At 51.5% G+C, this 21,060-nt stretch overlaps 1 protein-coding gene across 3 annotated transcripts in view; it reads right to left on the bottom strand.

Moving 5' to 3' along the window:
* Positions 1–398: 398 nt before the first annotated feature.
* POLA2 (DNA polymerase alpha 2, accessory subunit) overlaps positions 399–21,060 on the bottom strand; it is a 28,209-nt gene continuing 7,547 nt past the window's right edge. The window contains exons 5-18 of one of the 3 annotated variants that reach the window (XM_042905073.1): positions 19,157–19,263; positions 16,974–17,167; positions 16,006–16,094; positions 14,615–14,770; positions 13,693–13,755; positions 12,885–12,927; positions 9,411–9,535; positions 9,082–9,120; positions 8,283–8,356; positions 5,103–5,211; positions 4,495–4,601; positions 3,627–3,686; positions 3,245–3,371; positions 399–1,283 (exon numbers count right to left, since the gene is read on the bottom strand). In XM_042905073.1, the coding sequence (XP_042761007.1) occupies positions 1,185–1,283; positions 3,245–3,371; positions 3,627–3,686; positions 4,495–4,601; positions 5,103–5,211; positions 8,283–8,356; positions 9,082–9,120; positions 9,411–9,535; positions 12,885–12,927; positions 13,693–13,755; positions 14,615–14,770; positions 16,006–16,094; positions 16,974–17,167; positions 19,157–19,263 (1,392 nt within the window). In that variant the 3' untranslated portion in view covers positions 399–1,184. Of the gene's footprint in view, positions 1,284–1,904; positions 2,545–3,244; positions 3,372–3,626; positions 3,687–4,494; positions 4,602–5,102; positions 5,212–8,116; positions 8,357–9,081; positions 9,121–9,410; positions 9,536–12,884; positions 12,928–13,692; positions 13,756–14,614; positions 14,771–16,005; positions 16,095–16,973; positions 17,168–19,156; positions 19,264–21,060 lie in introns of those variants that run through there. The other 2 variants (XM_042905072.1, XM_042905074.1) reach the window with 2 other exon arrangements.

Below are 21,060 nucleotides of genomic sequence, written 5' to 3'. Positions count from 1 at the left end.
TCCTAGAGACAGAGCCTGGATTCTAAAAGGTGGCCATGCAGGGGTTAAGCGAGGGCAGCCTCAGGCTCTACCGGCACCGGAAGAGGTGGCTGGTAGCCCGGGTGGCCCTGAGGGGGCACAACAGCTGGGACATGGAGGTGTGGAACTGGGTAAGAGTACAGAGACTTTGTTTCCTCAGGACCATCTGCTCCACCCTAAGGCTTGTGTCCCGAGGACACGGGCACGACCAGGACCAGAGGAGGTGCCATTGAGCAAAAGGGGGTTCTGAAGCAGGTGGATCCCTGGCGCTCTGGCCAGGCCCCGGCTCCTCGGCTTCCTCCACCCACCCTCCTCACCGATCGCCCTCCCAGAGCCTCACTCCAGACTCAGAGCCTTACTCCAGAGGTCGCGTGCCCCAGCGCAGGCGGGAGCGAGAGGGAGGAAGATTCCAGAAATTAGCGACCCAGCTCAAAAGGGGCCTAGGAGCAGCCAGCTGGCTCAGCTGGGCACCGACTTCCAGACAAGAGCCAAAGGGACCGTCTGGTGGCAGAGAGGCACATGCCCGCCAGACCTGTCTGCAATCTGGGGTTCGCATCCTGCTTTCTGTTCGAGTTTTAGATGCCTGCCCTGGCCCTCCCCGATCACTTCCAATAGTCACACGACTCGTATCCAGGCAACGGACTCGCGCTCCCATTCATGCTGAGCTCCTGCTTTCTCACCCGGGAGGCTGCACCCCTTTGCCTCCGTCTGCCCTGCACACGCCTCCCCCCGCACCCCCCGCCCCCGCGGGTCTTTCCTCTCCCTCTGCCAACTGCCCCATCTCACAGGGCCTCTGGACTCAGATGGCTGAGTCTGTAATAAGGGGAAAAGGGGCTTTATACCTTGCCAAGTGAGGACAAAGACACTACAATTCCCCGCGAGGCTTCTTCAGCAGCAACACCAGGATACTTGCCAAGAGCCGTGGCTCCCTGAGAGCCACACATGGGTTCACGAGATAAGGGCTCAGAGGCTTGTTTATCATGGCCAAGGGCCTGTTGGTGAATCTTCCCAGGCAAGGGTTTTCCAAGGCGGGGAGGGGCAGGCTTTTAGCCGACCCTGGGTTTGGTAGAAGTACAAATGCTATTCCTGAACAGGGGTTCAAGGTTGTGGAAGAGGGGCCCGGGACTCCCCAAATGCCACATCCGGAGACAAAGACATGAGGTCCCCTACCCCGCAGCTGGGTGCTTCACGTGCAGGGGATCCTGAGGGAGAATCAGCTCCCCAAGCTGGGGCTTGTCCCTGGTTCTTGTCTTCAGACGAGGCGCCTATAAAATGAATGAAGCAAAACCGCAGCTGCTTGTTTTCAAAGGGAGACCAGTTTCACCCAAGCCTGGTCAGACCTGCCGTTGATTCCACCTCACTGTCCCAGGTGGGAGGCAAAGGTTGGACACCGCTCAATCACCTATTTATCTCTGACTCAGGGCATAGGCACTGACACCCGCTGCTCCCTCTCGCACTTTCCCTCGGCCCAGGAGCTGGGGTTTCCGGTCTTGGCTTTGGCATACGAGGCAGGGCAGCCTGCCAGCTTTGGGCAGAAACCCACCCCGCATTTAACCAGTGACCGCCTTTCCCCAGATGCCAGGACACACGGGACGTCGGGGGACCCCGGAGGGCCCTGCTGTCCAAGCGCTCGGGGTTATGGGCGAGCACCGGGCCACGCTGTGCGACTTGGCAGGGTCGGCACCAGGGAATCCGGCTTTGGCACGGCTCCGTGCGGCCGCCCCCTCCAGATGGAGAGGTCAGGCTGGGACCACAGCGTGCATGTGAGGGCTGCGCGGGGAGGGCCGGGCACGCAGCCAGCTGCTTGCTCTGTAGCCCGGGCCCAGGGCCCCAGCCCAGCACACCTCCTCAGCACAGAGGCCTCAGGGGCCGGGGGCGGGGGCGGGGGCGGGGATCAGGGTTGGGGCTGGACAGAAACCCAGTGTGACAGATGCTCTGCCTTCTCTGGGCACAGGTCCGGGAGGCAATGTTCTTCGTTCTACCGGGAAAAAGAGAGCGCAGAAGAAGATTTAAACTCAGAAGTTCTCCTCAGAATTTACTTTTACTTCTCCAAAAGTTGTTTCCGTGTCTGATATCAAGTAGAAAAATCAAAAAGGCTTCTTGCGTTTTCGGAGCACGCCGCGTCCACGGCCGGTTCTCTCTGGACTCTGCGTGTACTTGAAGAAACAGCAGCTTTCCTCCCGAGAAGTTCGACTCAGAGTCAGGGTCCAGCTGCACGAGGCCTTGCCCGCCAGGCCTAGACCCCGCAGCCTCTTCTCCAGCTCGCTGCCTGCCTCCTCTACCTTTCCACGCCTGGGCTCTTGTGGGAAGGCCGCTCCTGGGCTCACGTGTCCATGAGGCCGCATGACGGGGGATGATGGGAGCACCAGGGCCTCAGATCCTGACCACCTGGGCGGCCGCACACGGACTCCGCCTCCCCTCCCCGTCCTCGGCCCGCTGCCTCCTGAGGAGGAGTCGGCCGAAGGTGCCCCCCACCTGCCCTTTGGTGAGGCGCCCGGGGTTCACACAGACACAGCCGAGGACGTCCTGGGGAAAGGAGAGGGGCCGACGTGAGAAAGTTGGAATCATCTAACCGTCAGACCCCAGCGAGGGGTTTATAAAATGGAAAGGAAGGCCGAACCCATCTCAAGTCTGTCTGTTAACTTATTATTGGAAAACCCTGAATTCCTTAGGAGCTTCTGAAACAGAATGAAGGAGGTGAACCGGCAGGGTAACAATCGGCTCCCAGACTTGGGGACAAATGTCTACCTCCTGAGGACGAAATGGCTCTGGGTTGGCCAGAGGGGTACTGGTCGGGAAGATCCCCTGTGAGGGACCCACCCCAGAGCAGGGCGGGAACCGGCCTCGGGTGGCATAGATGATAAAGAGCCAAAGGGCTGAAATCCCCCTGGAGGTCACATCCGAATTCAGGGGCGGGGCAGGCAAGTGCAAGTGTGAAACCTCTCCAGGTCACCCTGACATGGCCCCAGGTGACAGCCACTGTTTGAGGGGCTTCCTGCCCGCCCCTGGGACTCCCAGGCTGGGCCGACGGAGCACCATGCTCTGGGGCGCAGGCGAGCAGGGGGATGCCTTTTTCCTTACACGTTTTACCAACAGATTAGTTTACCACCTCTCCCAAACAAACGAGGCCACCGTCCCCAGCACGAAGAGCGAGGACCAGTGGTCTAGAAGGGGAAGTCAAAGACCGGTTCCGGCATTTCTGGGAAAAAGGAGAGTCCAAACCCACCTTCACGAAGTATTTCAGCTCTGATGGGATAACGAAGACGTCTGGGGTGACAGGCAGCTGGGCGTAGGTGTAGAAATTCTCATAGTCAATGGCCATGTCTTCCTGGGGAGGGTAGAGCGGGTAGTAGCTACAGAGACGGAGAGAAACAGTCAGCAGTGGCTGATCCGGGCCCCACCCTTCCTGCATGGCTTCCCTCTCTGCATCCATGCTTTCAGATTGTCCTTCCTGCTCCTCTGTGTTTGGGGGACAGAATGCGGGCTTGTCATGGCAGGGCAGAGTTCCCCGGGAGTGGCCCAAGGAAGGCGCTCCCAATCAAATCGGTCAGAGCCCCGGACCCCGGAGCACACTCTTCACGGTCAGTTATTCCAGCGAGCCGGCTCACCTCCTCTGGGTCAGGATGTGCTTGAGGATTCGGCTGAGTCTGTCTGAAGTTCCGGAAGAACTGGGGAAGGAAGAGAAGCAAGAAACGGAATGCAGAGCCCTGTTTTTCAGCTTCTGTTTCTCTCTGGGGAGGACTCGAGGCTTTCATAAACTAGGGGGAAGCGACGCGGCCCGTGCGCGGTGACGGGAGGGCACCTCTGGGGAAGTTCAAAGACCCACTCCCAAAGAGCTCGGTCTGTTCCCACCTGAGGAGGGAAGCCGGCCACCGGGCTGCGGAGGGAAAAGGCAGGCATCCCTGGTGACAAGACCATAGCGGGCCGTTGGCTAGAACCGCAGCGTGCAAGAATGGGCCAGGGGCCCACCAGTGGGTGAGGGCGTGCAGTCGGGGTGACCCTCAACCACAGCCAGCAAGCGCACACCCGTCTCGCCCAACACGCCAACTGCTTCACACTCCTTCCGGTGACGGGGGAACTGAACTGCCGGACCTACGCTCAGCAGGTGTGGCGGGGTCTGATTCTGCAGAACGACACCTGCTCTGGTAAGGGAGGCTGCCCGTTCATTCTCCCGGAGCAGGGACGCCCACCCCTGCCTAGGTCACGAAGGTGGGAGGGGAAGGAAAGCAGGTGAACTTCTAGGATTATAAAGGAAGCACAAAGACATGGTTCTTTGGGGTCTCCGACACTGCAGACGAACGTAGCAGAAACGAACGTACCCAGTTGGCGTCTTGGGGACAGAGAAACTCTAATGGCCAAAGGGTGTGGCACAAAGTGCTGCTTTAGGGACTTCCCAGGCAAGGCTGCCAAGCAGCCCCTCGATTCTCTGGTCTAGAAAGCCACTGCCCTGCCTGCTGGCCCAGAACTGCTTCTCACCTACTGATCTCCTCGGCTCCCATGTGGAACAGCAGATCCGTGGATGTCAGGCCGAAGACCACTCCGTTCACGGAGAGGCTGCAGGGCTCAGACACGAACCGCACTCGCTAGATTGAAGGGGCGAGATGAGCATTTGTACGCCAAAGCTAGAAACTTCTTCCCCATGAAAGTGGGGCGTCTCCCAGGGCTGGGGAGACCACCGAAAGGGGGAGCAAACCAACAGAGAGTAAATCACATTCGCTTGTTAAAAAGAGAAGCCTAAGGGGCGCCTGGGTGGCTCAGTCGGTTAAGCGGCCGACTTCGGCTCAGGTCACGATCTCGCGGTCCGTGAGTTCAGGCCCCGTGTTGGGCTCTGTGCTGACAGCTCAGAGCCTGGAGCCTGTTTCAGATTCTGTGTCTCCCTCTCTCTGACCCTCCCCCGTTCATGTTCTGTCTCTCTCTCAAAAATAAATAAACGTTAAAAAAAAAAAAAAAAGAGAAGCTTAAAATTCAGGCCCTATCCATGCCCCCAAAAGGCATCCCCCTCCCTCCGCTTAGGGGGAAGAGCTGGGTCCCCCGCAGCACATTGGATTCGGGCTGCCTGCTTCTCAGGGGAAGGATGCTGGTACCTTGATGTCTTCTCGAGGCAGATCGGAGTAGCTGAAGGGTGGCTGTGGGTACACGGACTCGTGGTGCACATCCCTCAGCGATGGGACAAAGACGAGGTGGGAGCCAGAGCTACTTTGTCAAAAAAGCACCAGGAAAAAAAAAAAAAAAAGCATCAGAAGAGGGAGAAAAATGAGCGCAGTTGAGTTAGAACAGCTGGACGACAGACTGAAGACGTCGCAGCTTAATACGAGAGCCTACATCCAGGGAGGAACTTCAGAACTGAATTCTAGAAGAGGTGCTGTTTCCCATGCGACACTGTGAGCAAAAGACGACTGTTCTCATCTCTACCCTTCTACCTCAATGAGGCTCAGGTCACCCAGGACATGCTTCCTTCCGGGTGTTCCACTTTCTTCTGATGTTCCACTGGGGAAGGGATGGGACCGTTTGGTAGGAAAGGGGGAGAAGTTGGGATATAGAAAATCTAGAAAGACAAGGTTTAGAACAAAGAGTCAGAGCCGAACCCAAAGTTCTGCGTCTTCGCGCTACGCAAACAGATGCAGCTCACGGGCATTAGTCTCCCTGACCGGGGCTCTTTCCCGGGGAGAGGCCAGGCATGCCGACCGCCTGCACACACGGCCTTCCCGTTCAGGGATCAAACTAGACCCTCCCGACAGAACGCTCGGTCCGAATTACGACGGAGACAGAAACACCTTCAGAGGGATGGGGAAGAACGCAGGTGGCCTCTCCCCGAGCCAGCCCCGTGCCTCTCGCGTGCGGAAGCGAGGCCCCAAGTTTTTCTCAGCAGCCCGTGTTGCCAAAATGACAGGAATATTTAACAGCAACAGCAAAAGCAGTGATTCCCCCTGACGGAGGCAGAAGGGGGGAATCTCTAGGGGACAACATGTAATCGAAGAAAAACCCTGAACTCTGGGACCCAACTGTTTATCCTCCTCAGCCACACAAAAGAGGAAAAGGGGGGGAAAAAAATCCTGTTTCTCTGGTTCCCTCAGCGGTGCTTGGCAGTGGGGCCTATTACAAACCACATAGGCCCAAAGTGTCACTTTGGGGGCATGTTCAAGACTCATCAACAGCTCTCCCTGCCAGCTCCCTCTCTTGCTTAAAATGTGTGGCCTTCCCAGATACAGGTACAGGGATGAAGGCATTGGTGCTTGTGGTCACATCTGTCACTTGTTTGTCATACCTGCTCAGAGTGTGAACTGAGACTTTTGCAACAGAGAATAAGGATCTTGAGACCACAGATACTTTGCATGCCAAGGTCCCTCTGACATGGAAAAGTGCACTATCACTTCCCAAGGCCCAGCGGGGGGACCCAAATGGGACTCGCTGTGCTCTGGACCCCACGGGCTCAGTCTGTGGTGGACACGAAAGGCGGCTGTGCAGCTGGCCCCTCTGTTTCAGCGAAGGTTCTGGAAGAGCAACGGTTAAGAAGAAAACAGCTCTCCCGCTCATGGTTATAAAGTGGCTGCAGGGGGAGGGATCCGAAAGAAAATTCCAACTATGCTGAGCATTGCACAGCCCTCAGGCATCACGGTGGGAGGGTCCCCGCGGCCGCTCCCTCTGCGGCTCAGCTCTCTGTGGAGGGGGTGCTTCCTCAATAGTTCTGGCTTTTACTGATAAATCAGCTTTGTGCTCTGCGTTCCTGAGCTCTCAGGAATAAAAATAAATTCCCCCAACGAGGAGACGCTGACCACTTATATACAGTTAGGGGAAGGGGGGGCGGCTCTCCCTGCCCTGAGGCGCACACTGGCCACAGATGAAAGTGCCTGGCGGCGCTGGGTGCTCACCCCACGGTGACAAAGCCCCGTCTGTTCTTTGTTTGTCCCACTGCTGTCACCACCACACGGGGCGAGGAACCAAAAACAGAACCCGATGTCACAGGGACAGCACCCAGCCCACTGGGCACTGCTATGCAGGTCCCTGCCCATCCCCAGGGGACCCGAAAGAAGGGGACACCGGCCCTGCTCCCGGATGCCGGGAGGGGGCAGGGGGGCGATCTCAGAGGAGGAGCGCTGGGCGCTCTCCAGCTCTGATGAACCCGGCTAGGGTCACAACAACGTGGGAGGCAAGAGGGCAGGCACTGTATGGTCTTCGTTTGTGGACGGGAGCGGGGGGGAAGGGGAGACCCAGTCGCATGCAGGCTGTCACTGGCACGACTCAAGTCCCCCACTGGCAGGTAAGTCAGAGGGTGTCTTCCCCCATCCCCGAGGCCTACCACGCTGGCCGTGCTGCCCATACAAGAAGGTAGTATTACGACTAATCGACTCTGGGATCAATTCTCACGGCGGATGGGTGGAAGATTATACATCTTGTTTTGAGAACCACCTTTGTTACAGACTCGTTTTTAAAAGCTTAGCCTCAGGAATGTGTATTTCTTATGAGCTCAGCTACAGGCAAGCAAATCCCTGGAGGAGAAGATCCATCACCTACCCCAATTCCTTTCAAACCCTGGCACTGGAAGGGCAGGGACAGGAAGTGAGGAGGTCAGCTTCCTGCTTAACTTCCTACATGCAGCTTTAGACTCTTCCTGGAACAGTGCCCTTTCTCTCAAATTAGAACCGCTCATCTCTTTCATCGCCACTGTGACCTCTCACCGTCCCTTCCCCTCGGTCTGCGGCGAGGATCCAAGGTCCCACCCTCTTGGGAGTTTCTACCACGGTTTCCTGGCGAGGATCCAAGGTCCCACCCTCTTGGGAGTTTCTACCACGGTTTCCTGGCCGTCAGCAGTGCCCCTCGAAACCCAGGGAAGCTCTGACGCCGGGGAAGGACTTGGGCTCACCCCAAAACAATCGCTCGCGCAGCAAGATGTTTGGGGCCCCTGGGGATTTTGTTGGGTAACTAACTCATCAAACACTTCTCAGAATCAGCTGGGAAGATTCCCATGGAATGAGCTTATACAAAGGCGAGCGAGAAAAAGGAAGGAAGTAAAAGAACAAGCAAGGGAAGAGCGAAAGTCTATGAAGCGTTTTCCTGTCAAGTGTGTTTATCTTTGTGTTTGACAGAGATGCCTCTTAACCTGGCGTCGGTGCACTTGAGGGTCAAGAGCTGGATCCGCTCTCTGTAGTTCAAAAGGACGAAGGGGGTGGGGGCTACCATTGCTTTCCATCAGTTTCAGCTTCTTACTGGGAAGCCCTGGAGAAACTAGGCAGCTTAAGGTTCTGTCCAACATTCTGAATTCTGACCTTCGTGTCCCTTCAATAATTGTCCGTAGACACTGCTTGAAGACATCTTCAAATGGACTTGTCAGCAGACAGTTCTGCAAGAGAAGAAGGGACACCGATCGAGAGGGTAGGCGTTGGCCTTTAGTCACCTGCCTAACACGTTAGTGACCTCAGGGGCCAGCTGTTGAGCGAGGAGCTGGAGGGGATACAAAGACGAAAGAGACGTGTCTCTGTCCTCAAGGAGCGGAGTCTACCAGGGGGCAGGAGAGGAGATGGGGGAGGAATTCATCCTCTGGAATGTAAGCTGAGAGAAAGACTAAAAGGAAGAGCGTCTCGAATCCTTTCTGTGGAAGGTACAATATCCAGAGAGAAGGGCAGGAGGCACCAACTCTCGGCCGAGAGATGCCCTGGGAAGGGCATCTTGTGTTTTATGCACCAAGGGACAGCATGGTGTGGGGCAAGGAGCTGAGGGCAGCAGCCTGGTGGGGCGCTTTTGCACGTGCGGCTCCGCGACCCACGGACACCTGCATCCGAGCTAGTGCCCTGTGCCTCCGCGTGCAGTGTCCCAAGGGGACACCAGGACTCACAGCTTTGTATTTCCCTCCCCCAGCTTCCAAACGGCCTCGTGTGCTGGGGAAGTGAAGCCTTCAAATTCCGTATCTTTATAAAAATGCCCCGCTACAATGTTTTTCTGTTTAGCCACAGGGATTAATTTAGGTTTGTTACAGATGCAGCGTAAACTCCGAAATCTGGAAGTAACAGCGAGGGTCAACTGAACGCAAGAATCTGGCACTTGCCCATCCCAGCCCTGGTCACTTACCTCAACCTGCTCATGCTTAGCATCCAGGAAAGGTCCCAACTGCAACAGGCCCAAGGGGAGAGAAACAAAGGTGTCAGAACCACACAGCGTCTGTGAGCACCTTCACATACCCTCCTAGTGGTTCTCTGCCCGGGATCTATCTGTCCCTCCAGGCTGCGCGTAGAGCCCGGGACAGGTAACAGATGGGGTGGGGGTGCCCGGCTGTGACCCTGGATGGAGGGGAGCTACCTCCTATAACACTGGGCCTTTTCCCAGAGTCTCTTCCCCAGTTTTCCCATTGGTACCCCCCCCGCCCGACGAGGCGAAGCTGTCCCAGGAGGGTTTCCTACCAGGATGCAGACATCTGGCCGGTCGCGGTTGATGATGGCAATTAGATCGAGCAGGGGGTCATACGTGATGCTGTCGGAGGTCGTGTATGGCCCGCAGGCCACCAGGACCATGTTTTGCTCAAAATCTAAGACAGAAAGGATCATGAGGTGTTGATTAGAAGAAAACGGAACGGTGGCAGAAAGGACGATTAGGGAAAAAACCGCCCCAGGATTCAATTGAGAGTCTCCCTAGGTGTACAATTCTGGGAATCCAAGAATACGACCTCATTCCCAGCCTCAAAGAATATTCCATCAGCTGCCAGAGACGGGGAAGTACACGAATAGCCAGAGCATGACAGGCGGTTTGCTAGCAGCACACGTGAGCGATGGGAGGAAGCCATCGGGAGAGACGTGATCAAGGTGAGGTCTGCTAATGCGCTGCCTCCCTTTTTTATTGGGGTAAAAAAAGCACAACATAGGGGCGTCTGGGTGGCTCAGTCGGTTAAGCGTCCGACTTCAGCTCAGGTCACGATCTCACGGTTCGTGAGTTCGAGCCCCGCATCGGGCTCTGTGCTGACAGCTCGGAGCCTGGAGCCTGCTCCGGATTCTGTGTCTCCCTCTCTTTCGGCTCCTCCCCCGCTCATGCTCTGTCTCTCTCTCTCTTTCAAAAATAAATAAAAACATTAAAAAAAAAAAAAAAGCACAGCATAAAACTGACCACATTAACCATTTTTAAGTGTACGTTGCAGTGCCATTAAAAGAATCCAGAATGAAAAAAAAAAAAAAAAAGAATCCAGAATGCCGGGCAACCATCGCTGCCATTCATTCCCAGAACTCTGTTCACCTTGTCAAACTGAAACTCTGTTCCCATTAAACACTAACTCCTCCTCCCCCGCCCCCATTCTCCTGTCTATGATTTTGGCCGTTCTAAGTATCTCATGTAAGTGGAACCACCCGATATTTATCTTTTGGTGACTGGTTTATTTCGCTTTGCTTATGCTTGTAAGTAGGATTTTCCGGGAGCCAGGGCAAGGCAGTCTCCTGCACAGCGTGCGGTTTGAGTGTGTGTGGCGTGAGGGAACATCTGGTGGTCCCGTGTGGCTGCCGAATGCGGTCCACGGAGGAGGCCAGATGGGCTGGGTGTGAGGCTCGGAATGGGATTCCCGCGTGAGCGGCACAGAGGTGTGGCGTTTGGCCACCTGTCGCACACTGCCCTTTTCCCCACAGCATCGGCTTTCCTTTGGGAGAACCAGCCCTCTCCTCCGGAAAGCAGTCTGGGGGCTGCAAATTAAGTGTACTGTCGTCCCCTGGCCCGGAGACAGACGTCTGACCAGTTTAAGCCATCCATGCTCTTCTCCCTGGTTCTGGAATCTTGAGGTGAACTATCCAAGAACAGAAAAAAAGGGTGGAGCTGACCTATTCCAGCCAGAGGTAACCGGGCGACATAGTTGGGGAATACCTGCTAGCCGGATACCTCGAGTTGCGAGGCCCTTCCCTGCTTCTAAGTCTGCGCTCCTAGCTGCCTCTCTTACCTGTGGGCTAGCTGGATTTCCCCTAACAAATTCTCTTTTTAAGTCCGAACCAGTTTCTGTGGCTCTCACTGACAAAACCCGAAGATCCCTGCCTTCTCAACGTGTTTTAGCTTCCTATGGCTGTTGGGACAATGATCACAAACTTAGTGGCTTAAGGACAACACAGGTTTATTATCGCGGGTCTGGAGGTCAGAAGTCCTAAAATCAGTGTTGGCAGGGCTGTGTTCCTTCTGGAGGCTCCAGGTGAGAAACTGTTTCCTTGACTTTTCCAGCTTCTAGAAGCTGCCTGGCATTCCTCGGTTCGTGAACCTTCCTCTACCTTCGAAGCCGGTAGCCTGCCATTATTTCTATCTCTGACTCGGATCATTCTGCACCCCCCCCCCCCCCCACACTTACAAAGACCCTTGTATTTGCACTGGGCCCACCTGTGCAGTCCAGGATAACCCCCCCACTCGGGATTCTTAAATTAAGCATACCTGCAACGTCCCTTCTGCCATATAGAGTAACCTATTCACACGTTGCAGGGCCTGGGGGGGGGGGGGGGGAGTTGCGCATTACTGGTCAACCAGAGCAGGAACCCCATGAAATGAGATGGACAGTTCAGGGAGAAGAGTAAGTTTCATGCAACGATAGGGCAGAGGACAAAGTTAAATTTGGTTCTGAGGAGCCTACAGGAGATGTAAACCCTGGAGTAAATACCAAGTGCCAGCTGGACGAGGCCCATGTCTTACTCTGTCTCCACGAGTCCCTGGCTCAACACCTTGGTCAAAAATGTTTGTTAATAACCTATTCAGCTGCTTCCAGAGGCTTCCCTGGCATACAGCGAGGCTCCGGGCATCTCATGTCAATTTCGTTTCACCCCCTGAAGTGGACCTAACATCACCAAACTACTCGTGTTGCCAGAAACACCTATCTTCTGATACAATGGGCAATGTCACAAACTCCTAAACTGCATTCCTGATTCTAGGTCATCTCCAAGAATGACCTCATCACTATCAATGTGCACAGGGGGTTGACAATACCCTGGTGTCAGCCATCTCATTGTGAGTCCTCAATAGTCTTCTGCTTTGCTTTCAAAAATGCTTTGAATTATTTTGAGGCAGTCTGTTAACACTTCTTTTTGTCCCTTCCCCTCTAGATTAGTTATCAAATGACTCTGGGCTTCCTTAGAAATTTGTCTACTTTTTTCAATTTTTCAATTTTATTTAAATCCAAGTTAGTTAACATACAGTGTAATAATTATTTCAGGAGAATGTAGTGATTTATCACTTACACATAGCACCCCAGTGCCCACCCCAAGTGCTCTCCTTAATGCCCATGCCTCCACCCAGCACCCCTACAGCAACCCTCAGTTTGTTCTCTGTATTTAAAGAGTCTCTTGTGGTTTGCCTCCCTCTGTTTATATTTTTCCTTCCCTTCCTCTATGTTTTGTTTCTTAAATTTGTCTAGTTTTTAAATAAACTTGCTATTTTGGAATAACTTTAGAAACATAGGAAAGTTGTAAAGACAGCACCAAGCTCCTGTATATATACCTTCCCCCAGCGTCCTGACTATGGTGCATTTGTCAAAACGTAGCAATTAACGCTGGCTCATTACTCTTAGCTTCTGAGTTTATTTGGGTATTACTAGCTTCTCCACTAATGTCCCTTTTCTCTTCCCGGATCCCATCCAGGATAACACAGTGCATTCAAAGAAATTCTTTATATAAACTATTCCTATTTTCCCTCTCATAAAGTAACTTCCAGATACAAATGGCATGCCTCTTGTAGCCAGAACCCAGGTGGCAACGCTCACTGCGCTCGGACCCCGGCCTTCCACAAAGCGCCTGTGAAGCCACCAATCTGCTGTCACCCCTAGCCTCCGCCAGGGTGCGCCCAGGCAGCTTCTGCAGTTTTCTCAGGGCCTGAGGAACCTTGTCCACCATATTCACTGTTAGCAAAACAACGTTTGGACCCAGGCTTACCTTCATCCTCTTTGGTGGGCTGATAAAATGGAAGCGGCACACCCTTAAAGACAGGAGAAAAGCTAAATTGAGGCCTTACCCCAGGCACCATCTTTGGTTAAAAAAAGGGGTGGCCCCTGACCGGCATGGGAGGGGGCCAGGCAGATAGCCTTTGCAGATGGGAGGGAGGGTGGTGGGGGAGGGCTGAGATGCATAAGAAAGCAGCCTCAGTCTTGCTCCTTGGAGCTAAAAGCTCACAGATCTGATGATACCTGCCATTCTTCTGTATGGCTCAGAGTGACCAAGAAATCCACGTAATGGGAGGTCACGGCTAATCTCATAACTCAAGACAGGTGCTTAAAGTACCAGTTCCCTAGGCCAGGACCGGACAGCAAGGAATCTGAGACTTCTGCTTGCACTATGTGAAAATCAGTGGAGGATTATCACCTAGAGCAGGGATAGGTAAACTAGGGCCTATGGGTGCAATCTGGCTACTTCCTGTGTTTATAAATCAAGTTTTACTGGCACAGAGCCACACTCATTGGCTTATGGGGGGTCCATGGCACTTTTATGCCACAGCGGCACAACTGAGTCATTGTGACAGAGACCGTATGTCCTGTAAATTAGCCTGAAATAATTACTCTCGGGCCCTTTACAGAAATGGTTTGCTGACCCCTGGCCTAGAGGCAGCTTCCCATTTTATAGAGAATTGGGAAGCAAACAGATAGGCTCTCAAGAGGGATGAGTTTCCAGGACAGTCAGAACTGCATGTACTGTGCCTGCAGCAAAGCGGGGGTGGGGGTGGGGGTTTGGGCAACTGCCGGGGTACCTCGTAGAGTTTGGTGGCAATAAGTTTTCCACCCGTGGTGTTGATTCCTTCCAGAATTACAACCTGAAGGACAAGAAGCAGAACGGGAGATAAATGACAAGTCAGCAATAAACTATTTTGATACAGTTAAAAATTATTAAGTATTGGGGCACTTGACTGGCTCAGTGGGTAGACCATGCGACTCTTGACCCTGGGGTTGTGAGTTTGAGTCCCACGTTGGGGGTAGTTTACTTAAAAAAAAAAAATTAGGTACTAAGTCCAGCTATCTCATTTTGTAGTTGTAAACGTGGGGGTATTTTTTTAGAAAACAAATTAAAGGGGCTGGGGAGCCTGGGTGGCTTAGTCGGTTAAGTGTCTGACTCTTGGGTTTCAACTCAGGTCATGATCTCACAGTTCGTGATCTCACGGTTCGTAACAGTGTAGAGTCTGCTTGGGATTCTCTCTTGCCCTGCCACCTCCCCACGCCCCTTCCCTGCTTGTGCTCACTCACTCTTGCTCTCTCTCTCTCTCTCTCCCTCCCTCTCAAAATAAATAAAAAACTTAAAAAAAAAAAAAAAAAACAAAGGGGTTGTATTAGTAATAATTATGCTCTATATGGATGACCTAATTTTTTGTAATGATCCTATGAGGTAAGAATTATTATTCCTATTTTAGAGATGAAGACACTCTGGCTTCAAGAGGATAAGGAATGTGGCCAGAATGACACATCTCGTGGGGTGGAGCTGGACCCCGGCAACAGATCCCAGAGCCGAGGTCAGAGCACTGGGGGAAAGCTGGAATCCCCATGAGCCTGGGCTCTAGCTACACCCCCCGCCGCCACAGGTTGAAAGTGACAGGCAGCCGGTGACAGAACGCTCGTCCCCAGAGCTGCAGCCCGCTACATGTACTACGGGGTGAACAGCCCTCGCACGTCCCATCTCACCTGTCCGGGAAATAGAGAGTATTCTTTGAGCTCAGATAAATCCACTGGAATTTGAGCCCCTGAGGAATGTTCCCGGTCTCCCTCAAGAATCACGGATTTGCTGTTCAGCTTCCCGTTGGTATCACAGCCAATCTGGCCCAGCAGAGTGACAGGCTCCTACCGAAGGTATAACAAAAGAATGACAGTCTTTGGGACAGGAGCTCAAAACCTGAGGCCAACAGAATAAATCACAAAGCAAATCCCAAACGGCAAATATTTTTTGGCGGGGCATCATATTGACGAGAATCACCACTGCCTCTCACGGCAGAAGAACAAACACTCAAATGGCATTTGGTCTGTCTGCACCCCCACCCCCATGCTTGAGCCCCTCTAAGTGGCCACCTAAGCTTGAGCATCTCAAGTAAAGGGAAACTTGCACCCCAAGGCAGCCCACTGCATCTCTGGAGAGTTTTGACTATTAACAGTAGCTCAGGCCTGTCGAGTTCATGAACATCGGGCACTGTTCTACAGGCTTACGTGTATTAACCTGTCTGATTTTCACAATTGTGAAATTGTGGATACTGTTATTGTACTCACTTTACAAATGAGAAAAATCAGCCCAACAGGTTACATAATTTAATCAAGGTCAAAGAGTAGGTAGTCTGGTTTGAAGTTTGGCTCCAGAGCCATATCCTTAACCACATACCATATTGTCTCTTAACAGGAAGTTCTTCTCTGAATTGAGCTGAAATTTCTCTCCCCGGGGCTTCCTCTATCCTGTTCCCACTCCTGGGGCCAACTGAGGAAGTCTAATCTTTTCCCAAACTTCCTTCTATGACATGGTTTTGCATATCTTCCCCAACTGGTCAATCTTCTCCGAATGCAAACAATGACAGAAGTACCATAAGGAATGTTCTAGAACACATTTCCCCTTAGATTAAAAAATGTTTTAGAGAGAAAGCACTGATCCATACGCTAGATGATATCACCATTCAAGATACTACTGGCAACAGTTGGTCCCTAAGGACAGAGACCAGATTAGGGGAGACTAGGAGTCACCGCTTCTAGACTCCCTATTCTTGCCGTTGTCCTCATATCCTGATAACTGAATGCTTCTATTTGTAGGAAATCTCCAGGGGGCACCTGCCTTACCACTAAAAGGAAAAGGCCTCAGTCTTTGCTTGAGCACAAGACCCTAACCAAGTGCACAGAAAATGACCGTCTCTGGTCACAAAACCCGACAGTTCTTGTAGGTCTTTCTTCAGAAGGATCCATTTTATCAAATTTGACCAAGACGGATGTTCTAACTAGAATGTAGACAAGACGTAAAAAAGGACGCAAGAAGGATGCCTGTTCCCCATCAGTTAAAAAGTACAACAGTAACTGGGAAGAACTGGTAGAACAATTCTTACTTGAGCTGGGACCAGAACGGAAGTAAAAGCCTCAATCTGGTAATGTTCCTTAAGTTCGCTGCCGAGTTCTTCTATCTTGCAGGTCAGAACTGAAATCCCAGAGGGGAAAAAGTATCATGTTTAGGACATTCCACTTGCCAAGGGGAGAAAAATACCACACGCTGTAAGATATTAAAGTCAGCCAGAAGCAAGAGGGCGTCCAGGACGTCTTTCTAAAGCCTAACGAATCTCTCGAAATCGGGTTGCTGAAGTGGCCTTCCATTTGGCCACATATCGTGTGGCAGAATCCCTGAGAGTCAGCACGGATCCCCGCAACCCAGTCTTCCTTTTATTTTGGTCATCAGTGAGGTTTAGGGGAAGTCAAGCCCAACCTGGAACGTCTTCCATTCTTTACAAGGAAGAAGCCGTGAGTGTCTTTGACCTCACTTGGGCTTTTTTGACATAGTTCAAGTGGTTGTCACGGGGAAATGGTTACGTGCTTTTTCTTCAGCACTTTTCTTTAGGGAGGCAAAGTGACTTGGGAGAATTACTGAGAGCATCCCCTCCACTCATGTCCCTCCACTAACAGGGGCGTGTGGAGGACACCTACCGACTTCTATATTCAAAGGCAACCTTGGGACTCGTTCTACCAGCCTTGCTAAAGTTTTGTTACTTTATACCTTTCCAGGTGGTTTTATAGTTTCTGGAACTTCTTTCTTTCTTTTTTAATAAAAATTTTTAAATGTTTTATTTATTTTTGAGACAGAGAGAGAGACAGAGACAGGGAGGGAGAGTGTGAGTGGGGGAGGGGCAGAGAGAGAGAGGGAGACAGAATCTGAAGCAGGCTCCAGGCTCTGAGGTGTCACCACAGAGCCTGATGCGGGGCTTGAACTCACGAACCATGAGATCATGACCTGAGCCAAGGCTGGGCGCTCAACGACTGAGCCACCCAGACACCGCTCCAGAATTTCAAAGGGAAAAACAATCACCTTCTCGAATGTCTGGAAGCTTCTGAAACATTGATTTGTAGCTCCCGGTTAGTGCCTCTGGACACCCCAAGACCTTCAGGCTGATATTGCCAGCCCCTCCTCTTCCAGACCAAGACACTCCCTGTGCTGAGCCAAAGGAGGTAACCGCTTCTCCGCGGTTACTTCTCGAGTTGTACTTCTGAGAGGGAGTAGCACTGATCAGAAGCAAAACAGGTAAATATTACTGTACTCGTATCTAAAGAGAGAGGGGAATACAATGAGGTCACCTTGGGGATTGGACAAACGTCAAGCTGGCCTCACATTTTCTAAATCTAATCAGCTTAATGGGGTCGGACATACCCGGACCTTTAAGGAATTCCAGGAATGAGGGTAAGTTTAGAGACAGAGACAGATTTTAAAGGGTTTTCTCCTGGCTTCAAATGACCAAACCAAACCAAACGCTGAACTGATTAAGAAGCAAGTTTCAAGTATCACTTTCCTTGGTTTCTTACGATTTTTTTTTTCAGCACTTATTAGAATACCATTAGAGCCTGGCTGTGGATAAGCCCGAAGTTGCTGTGCACATCTAATTCCTCACGATGTAGTTTAAGGTAGACACCCCAATAAGACACAGTTAAAAGGAATTAATCAACTTTCCCCAGTGTCTACGGAGGTGGAGATGTAATGAATTCAGTCAGCTGGTGAACAAATATTCCCATTCTTCAAGGCTCAACTGACAAGTTCTCGTATTTCCTCTCACTGACTGGTAAACAAAAACACACAAATACTGCTGAACAGCTTGGATGACAGTGAGGCCCTCTAATCCTCTGGTCGTGCACACAGCTCACAGAGAGGTCTATTTCAAACGGTCTTCATTTAATGCGCCGAGACTCTGCAGGGGCCAGTTTTATGTGGGTGACGTTGCAACTGGTGCTACGAGTCCCTCTTTCGACAGACAGACTACAGAAAATGAGCTCAATTAATCGCCTCGCTCTCCAGGGCCGCCTCTACTTGAATAATTTAGAGGTTACTTTCATAAATTACCAAACCAGTCTCTGACGTCAGCTTTATTAGCGTGCATTAAAAAATGCCTAGGCGGTGCATCGCCGACTTTTCCAAGCTCCTCCCAGAGCAACTCTGTGGGACAGCCATGACCACCGGCCCTTTAACGCCATGACATTTTGAGCGACTGCTTATTCAGAGATTATAACCGCCGTGATAGTGCTGGTTCAGCTCATGAGAACCACGTCTATACAGCAAGTTTCAAAGATGCCCTTGGAAGTCTAGAAAGCTCACGTCCGAAACCTGAGAGCAGGAGTGGACGAAGCTGGCGTTAACTGTCCGCCAGAGTCCAAGGACTGCTCATCTGGAATGACTGCGATCACCTCCTTTCTCAAGAGAAGGAGCTGGGAAGTCTTAAGCTCTGCTGAATCTGGAAGACGTGATCCGAAGCACAGGTGGTGGCCGATGGCAGTCAGTATTTCCCTAAACAGTTAACGTGACTGCTTCTTAGCCTCATCCTGACGTGGCAACACCAAAACCTTTCTCCGATTCGGCAGGGCCCTCACCTATGGGATTCTCCGATAGGAGACATGTCATTTACGGATTTCAAAAAAAATCACATGTGATCTTTGTGGATTTGTGTGCAGAGGTGGCAGCGGGGATAAAAATGCCAATTAAGTCGTGTAGAGTCACAGCGACAAGCAACCTCTCAGAAACTAGTTGTAACCTGAGAGAGGAACAATAAACGGGTTACACAGCATTATGAACGCAGAGACGTGCTTTTCTTTTTAAAAACTAAATACTTTAGCTTAAGAGAAGAAGAAGAAGAAACCCGACAACAAATGAACTAACAGAGGCAGGTGGAAACCTATTTGTCTCGACTGGCAAGACTCCTAAGACTCCAGGACTTCTGAATAGATAGGTTGTTTTCCACAGAAGATATCAGTTCCTGATCTAGGAAATGAGCCCCAGAAAAGCGGGTGGAAAGTAAGTTTCCTTAACTACTGGAAGACACGGTAATTTTCCACACAGGAAGAGAAGGCAGGGAGGGCAGGGAGAAACGAGGCTCTCCGGCCAGGCACCGCGGAGGTACACGTCCACCTGCATTTCGTAGGGTCACTCTGTAGAGTCAGCCACGCGATAACCAGAGAAAGGGGAGGGCAGGCCTGCTGTCTGGCAGCTGGATTCATTCTGATCCATACCTTGGAGAGAAACTCGACGGCGAGAGAAGCTGATGGGGGCTCCGAGTAGACACAGTCCTTTTGGTTAGGGGGGTTTCTGGGGTGGTGACAGCTCGCTTCTGAGAACCCTAGGAACAAAACAGAAGACAGAATCCCAGTCACTGTAGATGCAAGTTGCTAACCGAGTGTATACAGCCCCTTAGGAAGAGAAGCATGGTGCCCAAATGTAGGGCACGAGGTAGGACTGGGTTGGTTCTGTTCTTAAGGCCCCATCTCCAAGCATAAGCCCACACAGAAATCTGTAGCGGCTATGACCAAGATCCATCAGAATCCTGTCCCCATTTTGAAGGCAATAATGAAAAAGTACCAACAGTTCCCAGAAAAAGACTGCCAAGCAGGCAATCTGTCCTGTCAAATTGTTCACGTGGTCGCTCTCTTCCCCCACCTCTTTGCTTTAGTACAGCTGCTGAGTTTTGCGACGCGTACGGTTTTGACCTGTGCGGCCACGGTTTCCTCAGAAGGGATGGGACCACGTTACTACTCGTTTTGGCAAGGTCCCCCGCACGTTTTCAAAATTAGAGATAGGAACAACTCCAGGCGGATAACACGGTTGAGCTCATAGTTGGAGACTATTTAGCAAACACCTCATTGACGGTCACTTCTGTTTTCTGGTTTTTTCTCATCAACCAAGAATCCAAAGACATGCCCAGGAAGGAGGATGAAGCCCACAGCTCAGAGATTCATTGCTCCCCCAAAGTCTAGGACAGACGACTGTGGCAGAGCAAAGACAAAACCCTTGCTGGGACCACAACCAGGAGGCCAGTTGGCCTGCGGTGGATTCCCTGCCCTTGGGCTCCTCCTGGCTGTGTACAGAAGTTATGCCACTACGGCTATCTGCTGGGGATGACCGGGGACAGAACACAAGAGAACGGACTCAAGACCGTCATTAAGTAGCTGGAATGGAAATTAGATTTTAAAAAGACCCTTATGCTACCACTCTTACACAATAACCATTTTCTTTTCACCTCTGCTGGAGACTGCTGCGGCCCAGCCCACAATAACCATTTTTAAAAGATGTTTATTTTATTTTTTAAAGAGAGAGCACGAGCAGGGGAGGGGCAGAGAGAGAGGGAGACACAGAATCTGAAGCAGGCTCCAGGCTCTACACTGACAGCAGAGAGCCCGACGCGGGGCTCAAATCCTCAAACGGTGAGGTCGTGACGTGAGCTGAAGTCAGACACTCAACCAACTGAGCCACCCAGGTGCCCCTACAATAACTCTTTTTTAATGGTATTTTAATATTTTTCCAATTAAAAAAATATAAATTCTAATATTTAATCTTAGTTTAAATACAAATCTTGGGGCGCCTGGGTGGCTCAGTCGGTTAAGCGTCTAACTTCGACTCAGGTCACGATCTCGCGGTCCATGAGTTCGAGCCCCGTGTTGGGCTCTGGGCTGATGGCTCGGAGCCTGGAGCCTGCTTTGGATTCTGTGTCTCCCTCTCTCTCTGCCCCTCCCCCGTTCATGCTCTGTCTGTCTGTCTCAAAAATAAACGTTAAAAAAAATTTTTTTTTAAATAAATAAATACAAATCTTAATTTGAATATTACATATACTGCTTTTTTTGCACTATATTAATTATGAGCAGTTCCCCACATTATCAAAAACTTTGTCCTTTTTAGTAGCTGTGCTAATTAAATTGCTACATAATAATTTACCTAACTACTTCTCTACTGCTGGATGTCTGGGATGCTTGTAGTTTTGGGTGATTATAAATAATGCTGAGATGCCCACCTTTACACAGACAGCGTCTCCCATAATTTGGATTATTTCCTTAGGGGAGAGTCTGACTAGGGATAGTTACTGGACCAAAGGATGGGTAAGATTTTATGGTTTTGCTATACATTCTCAAACTATTTTCTTAAA

Source organism: Panthera leo, chromosome D1, assembly GCF_018350215.1.
Source record: "Panthera leo isolate Ple1 chromosome D1, P.leo_Ple1_pat1.1, whole genome shotgun sequence".
Lineage (NCBI taxonomy): Eukaryota > Metazoa > Chordata > Mammalia > Carnivora > Felidae > Panthera > Panthera leo.
This window is presented reverse-complemented; position numbering and strand designations above follow the sequence as displayed.